The 12,720-nt window shown below is 41.8% G+C and overlaps 1 protein-coding gene across 1 annotated transcript in view; it reads right to left on the bottom strand.

Moving 5' to 3' along the window:
* The window catches only part of NT5E (5'-nucleotidase ecto), a 133,980-nt gene that overhangs the window by 116,812 nt on the left and 4,448 nt on the right, over nucleotides 1–12,720 (bottom strand). Inside the window, exon 2 of the mRNA XM_075202720.1 lies at nucleotides 9,833–10,254. Coding sequence (XP_075058821.1) covers nucleotides 9,833–10,153 — 321 coding nt within the window. The 5' untranslated portion in view covers nucleotides 10,154–10,254. The remainder of the gene's footprint in view (nucleotides 1–9,832; nucleotides 10,255–12,720) is intronic.

The following is a 12,720-nucleotide window of genomic DNA, read 5'->3' as shown; positions in this document are numbered from 1 at the left end:
TCCCCCGGCAGGCTCCCGGAAGACAGCGCCATCAAGTTGGTAAGTATGGGCCAGAGTCATTAAGGGGAGCAAAGCATTAAGAATTAGTAACTTTGTCCCTACGCAAAACCATGTTGCATTGGAGGGGGGAAGGGGGGGTGGAGGTAGATTTGAGATGTGGGGACCAATTTATAGTTGGGATAGTTCGGTCCTAGATCAACTTTTAAATTTCAGTGTAAAAATAGAGCTATCAAGTATTTGTGTGCTACAAAAAAAAAAAAAAGCCAGTATTTAACTTATGTTGAAAATAATAAACTATTTTGCACCACTTGAATTGTAACATGGTTTGTCCAGGAGAACATTTCATCCTGTTTTTTTTGCCTTACTTTTCTTAATGACTCAGGCCCAAGCCAAAGTGGTAAGAAAATCACTGAATGTTGACAGAATACAACATTGAGACATCAGGGAATGACTCACAGATCCAGAAAGGCTACAGATTGCAGCGGGCTGGGTGTACATATTCTGCATGAGCAGAGACTAATCTAAAATCCCTCTGAGCATTTCATTTAACAGGGAAAAACAAAATAGTGAATTAGCCAAGCCATTGTCAGATACATCCTGGAGAATGAACATTGTACAAAGATGTGTTCCACATGCTTACAGAGAAGTTTGGCTGCCCAGAAATAGATCTGAGGGAAACATCAAAACACCAAGCTGAAGCAGCTTTTCTCACTACCAGGACCCACAGCAGAGGGTATAGATTAGGGATGTGCACCGGCCACTTTTGGTGTCTCGTGTTTTGTGTTTTGGATTCGGATTTGCTTGATGTTTTGGGTTCGGATTTGTTTCGCAAAACACCTGTCGAAAGGTTTTGGTTCGGATTTAAGGTTTTGGATTCGGATTTATTTTGAAAAAAGCATAAAAAGTTCCAAAATTAAGTTTTTGGGCTTATTTTCACTCCTACGCTATTATTAACCTCAATAACATTCAATAACAATCATTTCCACAAATTTCCAGTCTATTCTGAACACCCTCACACCTCACAATATTGTTTTTAGTCCAAAACGTTTCACTGAGGTAGCTTTCTGGACTGCATAGTGGAGTGGTCCCGGTACCCAATTTGGTACTGGGGCCACAATATATTACCCTCAACTGGTCTCAATTCCACCAAAAAAGTATCTGGACTGCGTAGTGGAGTGGTCCCCACAATATAATAAAAATATCCCTCAACTGGTCTGAATTCCACCAAACAAGTATCTGGACTGCGTAGTGGAGTGGCCCCGGTACCCAATTTGATACCGGGGCCACAATATAATAATAAAACCCTCAACTGGTCTCAATTCCAGTGCACAGATGGCGGACACCAGATGGACGTCTAAAACCAACATAGCAGTTAAGGGCGCAGTTGCTCTTTTTTGTGACTGCACAAACAATTAACGTAGTAATAGAAATGACAGTTATTCGAATCCCCAGGAGAGTCTAAGTGGGGTGAGCCACAGAGAGATTATTTCCCTCAGTTTCTCTAACAGGTTGTCAGTGTTGTGCGTCTTAAAACCTGTGATACATAACTACACACACTCGGCAAAGCTTTTAAAAATTATTTGCAGCACAGGAGAGTACCACTGGACTGGAGTTATACAGCAGTACCACTGGACTTATACTGCAGAATCAGTGAAATTTGTAATATTGCAGTACCAATGGACTTATACTGCAGAATGAGTCAACTTTGTAATATAGCAGTACCAATGGACTTATACTGCAGAATGAGTGAACTTTGTAATATTGCAGTACCACTGGACTTATACTGCAGAATGAGTGAACTTTGTAATATAGCAGTACCAATGAACGTATACTGCAGGATTGTTTTGGGATTTTTTTTTTTTATTATTTTTTTTTTATAATTACTTTTTTTGTAATTTTTTTTTATAACTTTTTTTGAATTTTTTTATAATTTGAGAATAATGGTGAAATAACAATGCCCTTAGAAGGACAGAGCACAGGACACAGCACCACTGGACTGAACAGGACACAGCACAGGACCCAGCAGCACCACTGAACTCAGAAGGACAGAGCACAGGACACAGCACCACTGGACTGAGCAGAACACAGAGCACAGCACAGTACAGAACTGAACTGAACAGCACGAGATATAGCAGGACAGAGGACCACCTAACACACCCTCCCTCTACCCTGATCAATGCCCGAGTGAAGATGGCGGCGACTAGCGGGGAATTTATAGGATCCGAGTATCGCGAGATCCGACAGCGGGATTATGACTCAGCCTCGATTTCAGTTTTGCAATTGGCGGGAATACCCGGATCTGTCTCGGATCCTTCTCGGATCGGCAACATTCGGGTGGGCTCGGATTTCAGAAATCCGAGTGCGCTCATCTCTAGTATAGATGCAACATGAACTTGGGACCTCAATCCTGGAAATGTATTCCTTCACATCTCCTGAGAGATGCTCCTTGGTGGCTGCCTTTTCAACCAGACCTTCTGTGTCAGGGTCTAATTTATTACCCCAATCCAGTCACGTTTGGTTTGATGGGATGGAGATTGAGCGGGCTCTGCTCAAACAGAGGGGAGTTTTCAGTAACATAATTGAAGTGCTTTTACAACCTATGAAGGATATTTCATATAGGATATACCACAGAATCTGGAAAAACTTTATCTTCTTTGGTAAAAAGAATATAACTAATCCAGTCAGCTCTGATCTGCTTGAGATACTTGACTTGCTTCAGGAAGGTCTGGAGAAAGGTCTTGCACTGACTACCTTGAAGGTACAGGTATCAGATTTATGTGTTCTTTTGGACACAATATATGCATAAAAATTACCTTATATCAAGATTCTTTCACGCAGTAAAAAACAAACACTTTGCATATCACGTTTTTTAACCTTTGCAGGAAGTCCCACTTAAGAGGCTCACACTTAAGGTAATATTTTTAGTGGAAATCATTTCTGCTACATGGATTGGAACACTACATCTGTTACGGTGCAAACAGACTTTCTTGAATATCTACCAAGACAAAGTACTACTTTGAACAAATCCTGTATATAATAGGTAGGAATTCAAGATCCTCACGAAATATGACAGATTCTATCACAAGGAAATCTGCAGACTAAACACGCTGGAAAAACGAACACATATTCCCTGTTATAAACTACGACCCAATAAAGAATCAAGGCAGGTTAGCCTATAAACCCTGCAAACAGGGGAGGGCTGGCAGATTTTGGCCCAGGACTCAGCAGCCTATTTTAAAGGAAAAGAAAAATGCAGGTGGCCCAGTGACCCAGCCCAAGGTAGCCCACTATAGGAATGGCCCCCTGCCCAGCCTGTTCCTGCCCACATGTCAAAAATTGCATCATTTTGACTCCACCCCCACTTTAAAGTGCCAAATATCACGGCATTTAATCGAGGGGGCATGGCTTAATGATGCAATTAAGCATCACCCTCGATATTTAGTGCTATTAATTTCAGCATTTTTTTCTTAGGATCCGGGAGTTGTGCCTAGTCTACTGGGAGAACTCCCTGAAATTCTGGAGCCTCCCGGAAATTCCGGGAGAGTAGGCAAGTATGGACTAAAGAAATACCCTACATGCCAACCAATTATCTCACAGTTTAGTCTTAAATTAACAGCTGGTAGGTAATTTCTGTTATGATCCAGACATGTACGTTCAAATGTATGCACATTAAAGTGGATTAATGAGCAGATTACCTAGGTCCTCTAAACAAGAGGCCAGCAGTTTGAAAGCCCAAGATCATATGTATACCTGTAGTGGCATCTCCCAGAGGCAAATTAAATATTTTGACAAGTATGCCTTGGACAAATCTCTTGTCCATTGTTAGCCTCATTGAGATGAAAAGCAGTGCTTGAACAATTCTACAGAGGATGCAGTGAGACAGATTTCGCTGGTATCATAGGTGAATGACAGCAACCAGGTGAGAGTGCAGAATTCCGCTGTGACATAAATAAGACAGCCACTTGAGAGTGAGTATAGTGCATAATGTGGGCAGACTCATTTAGTCTCCATATTCGCATCTAGGGTGCATTTTTTTTGTGTGCTTGAGTGAAGGGTGCATGGAATAACTTATTTTTTTATTTTTTTTAACTTGGCATTGTGAAAACAGTATCACAAAAAAGAACAGGTTATCTAAGAATATCATATAAGTTGCTATAAAGTCAACTAGAAATAATGATAAAATAACAAGGGAACTGTTTTACAGAAGCACTTTCCTTGCACCAGCAACGTTTATCACACTACTTATAATGCTCCATGAATAAACACAGCATACTAGCTTTTACACATCGTTGCGATGACAGATGATAATTAACGGGGGCAAAAATCTGTTAATTATTAAATAGGCCCCTATATGTGGTAACAGTGTAGGAATAATTTTAAAGAGGACCTATCATGTTTCATCCGAGGGATCTTTTACATAGTGTCTTCTTCACCTTGTATGTACTAAAATGAACAGTCTCCAAATGCACAATCTGTCATCTGGAAATATTTCCATGAGCTATAAGCAAATGCAGAATGTTGGCTGTGGAGACAGGCTCACGATCACTCCTAGGCAACTCCCTCATACTCTCCTTTGTGTAGGAGGGGAAGGAGAGCTGCAGATGAACTATTCCTTGCCAGAACTGTGAACTAAAGGAGTTCACTTTAAAGATTAGTTCATTTTGAAGTGATCATTCGTGACCTACCCATCACTAGCTGTGATGCAGATGGGAGAGTACATAAGTTCACCTCTGTTGCACAGGGCACTACACAAGATGTCCTTTAGATGAAACAGGACAGGTCCCCTAAACATATATGTACCATGTCTGTTTTCATTGTTTCTGGAAATTAAGAAAATGTGTTCAAGATTTAACCAAAACTCTAACACTAATAACATGAGCACAAGTTTGCTATGGGACCTAATGATCTCTAGTCATGACCCAATTAATTGGTATGCAAGTAGGCCCCTCCACATGACCTACATTCTGTTCAATGAGTGTTAAAACAAAAACAAAACAAAAAAGAAGATCATTTATGGCTAGTACAAGCACCATTCACCTAACGATTTGGGCAAAACAGGAAGATTGCTCAATCTGCAAATGCCATTGCTATCTTCATAGGTATCAGTCAGCACTTGAGAACCCAGTAATTGTCATAGTCCCTTACCTTTTAGTGTATGAGAGAAACAAGCCTACCCTTGTCATTCCAGTATATGTCTGTGAGGGACATCTAAAAGGCATACAGCCTACATAAAACTAATGAACAAAGGCCTGTACTGAAAACAGAGGCTTTAATCACTTTTTGAAGAGTTAGCAGAGGAAGCTTTTACATGCAAAGTAAAAATAGGATATTAAGAGACATGTTAAGGAAAATTAATAAAAATCCAGAAAACAATGAATAGAAAAAAACAAAAAACAAAAAACAACAACAACATTTCAAGTATAAAAGCTGATCCAAATGCGGCTAACTTGGAAGGGTTTAGGTAACATGAGAAATTATTTTTAACACCCTTCTGAGCTTTATGTGTGGTTTTAGTTATCCAAAACACTGTGCAGCTCATCTACTAAAGACTGGTTCAGACTTTGCAATTATGGCCACAGAGAACACATACCTACAGGGCCGCCGAGAGAAGGGGGTGGGGAGGGTACTAATTGCCAGGGAATGCCCCCAAAAAATTTTTTCCCGGAAGAGCGAGGGGCGTGGCTCCGCCCCTTTGTTGGTGGGGGAGCAGGGTACTCTTCCTTCCTCTCTGCTCCGTTTGCACTGAATCTCGGGCGTGTCACACAGTGTATTAACGGGAGTTGAGCAGCATGGCACAACGATGAAGGAAAGGGAGTTGAGCAGCATGGCACAGTGTGATGAAGGAAAGGGGGAGGCAGCATGGGCACAGTGTGATGAAGGAAAGGGGGGAGGCAGCATGGCACAGAGTGATGAAAAGGGGGGCAGCATGGCACAGTGTGATGAAGGGGGGCCTGGTGACGGGGGGAGAGCAGCATGGAGGGCGGAGTGATCATAAGAGGGCACAGCGTGGTGATGAAGGGACACAGTATTTATTTAAGATGGGGTGGTTTGGGGGCTATTGAATGTAGGGGTCAATTTGGGGAGAATGAGGTCTCTATTATATGTGACTATGAATTATTTAATGGCACTGATGGTTTGCGGGAAATAGGTATATTTATGAAATGCAAATACTATTAATTTATTGCTGGGGCTGTTTGGGGGGAGGGAAATAGGTTTATTTATTAAATGGGAATACTATTATTTTAATGTTGGGGTTGGAGGAAGGCCTTATTATAAATCATGGGTGCTATTGATCTAATGCTGGGGCTGGTTGGAATTTTCTAAACGTACCCTTTTTCCCCCCCAAGAGGGCTCCCAACATTCCAGGATCCAAACAAGTTGCAACTCAAGAAACCTGCAGCCACAGGTGGTGAAAGTGACAAGAACAGGTAGTAGAGAGCAGGACAGTCTGTGAATTGTTCTGATTATAGTGGGACAATCCCAATTTTTGGCGAGTGCTCTGTCCAATGTAAGGGGCAGGCCAAGACTGAACTCTTTATATACACACACTGCATTCTTTATATACTACACCATGGTGCTAGATGTCCTGAAAGTCAGGAGTGCTGGGACATATGTCACACTCCAGGCACTGCTCCCTTGTGCCAATGGTGTACACAACAATGCAGGTTTTTTTCTGTAGGAGGGTGGCCTAGCGCTTTTCACCTTCTAGCCACACCCCAATGATGCATAGCTATGCCCCCATTGTATGAACACACCCACTAGCACTTTTGCGCTTCCGCCGCACAACATTTTTATTTTACATACTCAACTATAAGGGGGGCTCCAAGAAGTTGTTGTATCGGGAGCCTGAATTCCTCTGCATACCTGTATGCCACATATACGGGTATGGGTGAAACCGGAATTTCCGAAATTATTTGGCTCCCTGCAGCGTCCTCTACTGTTTAGTGTCTTGAGTGAAGCATGCTGTGTTTTCTCTCCCTATACAGTGCATTTTATTTTGCTACACAGATATGTTCTTTGTAATATGTGGAACCACTATTGAACATATTATATTGCATTGTGTGTGTGCAGGGCTGCCAAGAGGAATTCAGGGCCCAGGTACAACAACTTCATGGGGCCCCCCTTATAGTTGAGGATGAAAACATTTTTGTGCCGCCGCGAAAATTGTCAGGCCCAGAGATTTTTGAGCGTCCCAAAAAAAAATGTGTACGACCAAATTTTTTTTGTGCTGCACAATAAATATGTACGATCACACCCACAATTGTACGACCACACCCACAAAAAATGTGGGCGTGGTCGTATAATTGGGGGCGTGACTATGAACTTAAAGAGGCCCTGGAAAAAATTCTGCAAGTGGTCTCATGTAGGTGGGACCAAATCAACTGTAGGCGGTGTCAACACAAAAGTAGGTGGGATTAGCACATTGTTATCCATAGCCACATTGGTAGTAGGCGAGGCTAAAGCAACACGCAATAGTAGGCGGAGTCATATCATTGCAAGGCAGAACTTACCCACAAAAAAAGGGTATAAACACCAGGAAAAAGGTGGAGAATTTTGTTGTAAGAAAAGAAACGGATGCCTATGCTAATACACATGAGCCATTCACACATGCATATTAGCAAAACAGATAAACTAAAATGAACAAAACTGGTATGTATACATGTTGCTTCTTTTCTGTTTGGTGTCCTCCTTAATGTGTGAGCATCCTATACGTTTATTGGTATAAGGGCAGTGATCCTTATGCTTACAGCAAAATTGTCCTTTCAGGCTCCGTGTGCGTTCTGCATCTGGCCACATAGTATATTTGCGAGTACATTTTCTGGGATATGTTCCCATATATATGTAGTTGTTCATACACAAGAAAAGGAGAAACGGGAGTATATTTTTAAGGGCCACTCTGGGATGTATAATACTATAAAAGAAAATAATTCTTCATTATGTACTCATTTAAAATTATATATCCTCCCTGACTACAGGGACACCAGTGAAAAAAACTAAATCCAAACATATGTGCTTTTGTAAAACAGCTGTGAAAATTGTGTATAATAAAATTGCAGTATTAACTGCAATGCCTTTATTAATCTTATATGTTCTTAATAAAGAGTCCAATAGTCATATATTAGCTTCAAAGCTCCACAAGTTAACTTGTGGAACCTTGAAGCCAAGATATAAGTATTCGACTCCTTATTAAGAATATTTAAGATTAATTAAAGGCATTGCAGTTAATACTGCAATTTTATTTTAATCAACCCATTAATGGCAGACCCGTTTCTCCTACCAGTCTTGCATGCTGCACTGGGATTTGTGGATCCGGATTACCTGTGGCAGAGAAGACATCCGTCTGGGTGTCGCAGCCCCAGCACTACTACAAGCAGTCCCGCGATTGCCTGCAGGGACCTTCACAGCCGAGACCGCCACCCTGCATGACCGGCTGGCCTGTCACAGACCACACTTAAAACACCAGCAATCACAAGCCCGCCTCTCGCTGGTTGTAAATTGCAAAAAAAAAAAACCAAAAAACATAATAAAAAAAAATGAATGAAACTTAAAGTGAACAGTGAGGGCCCGGGCCGGGCCCCCTGGCATGCCCGGGCCCCGGGTAATAAGTACCCGCTCCCCCCCCCCTCTCGGCAGCCCTGTGTGTGTAATATATATATATATATATATATATATATATATATATATATATATATATATATATATATATATACACACACACACACATACACACACACTATATAATTATATATATTTCTGTATATCAGAGCTAAATATTCTAGTTATCCGTTCTACCTGAATGTATGTCTGAATGGAACGTCGAGTGTATTACCCATCCATTCCAGTTGGCTGAATGGGGCTCTGAGCACCTTAACCAACCATTCTGGGTCCCGAAATGGGGTTCTGAGGACCTTAACCATCCATTCTGGCTTGCGGAATAGAGGTCTGAGTAACTTAGCCATCAATTCCATGTGCCAGAATGGATGTCTCAAAATCTTAGCCATCCATCCCGGCTGCCAGAATGGGGTACAGAGTACCTCAACCATCCATTCCGGCTGCTGGTACCTTAACCATCCATTTTGGGTGCCAGAATCGAGGTCTGAGAACAGTAAGCATTCATTCCAGCACCCAGAATGAATCGCTAAGATACTCAGACATCCATTCGGGCATCCGAAATGGATGGCTCAGGTACTTAGAGCCCCATTCTTGCAACCAGAATGGATAGTTAGGGTACTCTGTTGTGGCAGGCGGAATGAATGAATACTGTATTCAGAGCCTCATTCCGGCACTTGGAATAGCCAAGATACTTAGAGCCCAATTCTGGCAGCCGGAATGGATGACAAAGACACTGAAACATCCATTCAGCAGCCGGAAAAGATGGCTAAGGTACTCATACATTCTTTCCAGCACCGGAATGGGTGGTTAAGTTATAAAGCTATGATGTATATGTAGAACTATACATAAGCAATATAAAATGTGGACTAGTTGTGCTAAAGATAAGAGGATAGAGATAGAGATATCTCCACACATACATACATACATACTTAAAAACGCTACACACAGTGCAGAGAACATATCTGTGTAGAAAAACAGAGTGCACTATACAGGGTGAGAACACAGCACGCTTCTTCACTCGAGACAACAAGCAGCAGTGGGTGCTGTAGTAACCATACTCATTCCGGCGTTCTTTTACCTAATCCTCACATATACTAACACAATATGGCACGGAGTCTTTATAATCAATAGTAGTGAAACGAGATAGGTTATCACAAGAAAAAAATTAGTAAACAGTGCCCGAGTTATTAAACGCACCAGTAATTTAGCTGTCACTCACCATTGCATCGTATTTTAAGTAGTTCATGAAGTAAGCTGCTTCATCCCCCTTGAAAACGTTGAACCACATAGTTCCCTGGAACTGATCTCCCCCATCCAGTAATAGTACATTATTATGGCTGGCACGGATCTCCTTGATTTTGGTGAACCTCCTAGCCACCCCTCCATAGCACTCCCCAACAGTGCCACACTTGCCAGAATCCCTATTGGTCTGCTCTATGCGGGCATGGACATCATTAGTGTGCAGAATGGTGATCTGAAAGGAGGCACATAGCTCAGCGCAGAGCAGCACAGCCACCGACACAAACTGGAGGTCCTGCATAACTATTTCAAGGCAAGTGCGAGTCTGGAAGCTCCTTATACATTCTTCCAATTATCTAGGGAAGGAGGGAACTTGTAACAGAGGAGGATCTGGGAGGTGTCCTATAACAAGAATAAAATAAGAGTAACAAACAGGTTACAGCTGCTGTCGTAGGTCTTGACATTCTTAACAAAGGTAGACCACAATGGGAAGTCTAGTATTATGGTGGTTTATAAAATGCTGATTGCTCCACCGCAAACAACAAGTGTTAAGGAAATTGTGTGGTTAAGTATAGCACACCTTTGTGCTCATTCATTTTTAACACTGAGAAACGTTTTTCTCATCTGTAAACTATGATGTGCACTGTTAATTATCTACTATTTTTCAGTGCTATAAATCTTGTATGGCGTAGAGATAGCTAATATGAAACATTTCTTGTTCATGTGTAATTTCATTTTGTAATGTGTTTCTTTTTGATCGCTATTAAAAGTGTACTGAACACTTCGTATTGAAAATACTTTTACCCCAATTAATAATACGATAATTTAAAAATTATTGTTTACTCTTCTGCCTTCTGTTAGAAAAATAAATTTTCTTATAGTCTGCTTATGACTTGGAGAGTTGAGCTGAGATGTGGTTTTAAAATATAATAAATAATATGAGATCTTATATTCAATGCAACTATGTAGTCTTTATTTTGCTTTCTAAATGCCCTTTAACATTATTAGTCCAATAAGTAGTGTAAACAAATGAATCTGAACACACACAAACACACACTGACAAGTATATGCTTTGTGTCAATTTGACATTGCCTGCACCATTCACATGCGTTAAAAATCAGTACTTCATACACTTATGGGCCTTCTGTAGAGTTGGACACAAAGGACCTCATTTAGAGTCGGACGCAAAGTCCGTTTAAGAAGTGTAGGAGTGGGAGTGTGCCGCAGCTTGGTAGGGTATTACAATTGGCAAGCAACTCCAGTTGCGTCCCACTCTTAATACCCTATCGAGCTGCGAGCAGTTCCTACAGCTAGCTATCGCTTGCGCCACCTAATTCCTGCCGCACAGCTTTAGCCCTTTTTTGACGTGTGTTGCACCTGCGCCTCACTGCGACTAGGATGTATTTACATGGTCACGCCTTCACAATTCTGGGTTCCTCCCATTCTCTCGTAGTGAGTCGCAAGCTGTTGCAAGTGTTAATTGAGTCCAAGATGGAGGCAGATATGGTGCTTTCTGCACATGCGTGATAGTGTTTTTATGTTGGATGCGCCTAAAACGGACTTTGTGTCCGACTCTAAATGAGGTACAAAATGTGTTTTGTGCATATAATACACTGTTTCACTTCTGCGCATACCCAAACAGCATTTGTTGAGACTGAGTCGGGTGTTGCGCTTTCCACGCGATTGCGGCCCCTTACAAGGGAGGAGATGTAATGAAGGTGAAGGTATGAACACGTGTTCTAATTAGGACAACTTCATGGGGCCCCCCTTATAGTTGAGCATGGTAAAAAAAAATTGCAGTAGCACAAAATTAAAAGTGTTTGTAGTTATACCATTGGGGGCATGGCTATGCATAATTGGGGCATGGCTAGCAGGTGAATTTGCCGGAGCGTGATATATGTCCAAGCACTCCTGACTTTCAGGACATCTAGCACCACAGTGTACTATATAAAGAAAGCAGTGTGTACAGGAAGAGTTCATAGTCTTGGCCTGCACCTTACATTGGACAGAACACTCACCAAAAATTAGGATTGTCCCACTAGAATCAGAACAATTCACAGACTATCCTGCTCTCTCCTACCTGCTCTTGTCACTTTCACCACCCGTGGCAGCAGGTTTCTTTAGTTGCACCTTGCTTGGGTCCTGGAATGTTGGGAGCCATATTTGGAAAAAAATAGGGACATTTAGAAAATTCCAACCAGCCCCGGCATTAAATCAATAGCACCCATGATTAATAATTAGGCCTTCCTCCGGCCCCAACATTAAAATAATAGTATTCCCATTTAATAAATAAACCTTTTTCCCTCCCTCCAAACAGCCCCAATTAATAGTATTTACATCTCATAAATATACCTATTTACTGCAACCATGACTGAAATTAAATAATTCATAGTCACGTTTAATAAAGAGACCTCATTCTCCCCAAACTCATCCCCACATTCAATAGCCCCCAAACCACCCCATCTTAAATAAATAGTCCCCACTATTACATTGCCCCACCATCACCCCTCAAACAAAATTGCACCTATTAATTAGCCACCACCTCCCTGTGCCATCACACACACATTACTGTGCCCCTTCATCATCACCACACTGTTCCTCCTTATGATCACACTGTGGCCCTTCATCACAACCACGCTATGCTCCCTTATAATCACACTGCGCCCTCCATGCTGCTTTTTCCCCCTTCACCTGGCCCCTCTACATCACATTGTGACATGCTGCTTTTGCTTCCCCATTCCCCTGGCACCCCTTCATCACCCTGTGCCATGCTGCTTTTACCTCTCTTCAGACTGTGCCATGCTGCTTTTGCCCCCCTTCACACTCTGCCATGCTGCTTTTCACCCTCTTCACACTCTGCCATACTGC

This window comes from Mixophyes fleayi, chromosome 3 (assembly GCF_038048845.1).
Source record: "Mixophyes fleayi isolate aMixFle1 chromosome 3, aMixFle1.hap1, whole genome shotgun sequence".
Classification (NCBI taxonomy): Eukaryota; Metazoa; Chordata; class Amphibia; order Anura; family Limnodynastidae; genus Mixophyes; species Mixophyes fleayi.
The sequence above is the reverse complement of the archived record's forward strand: the minus strand, read 5'-3'. Positions and strand labels throughout refer to the sequence as shown.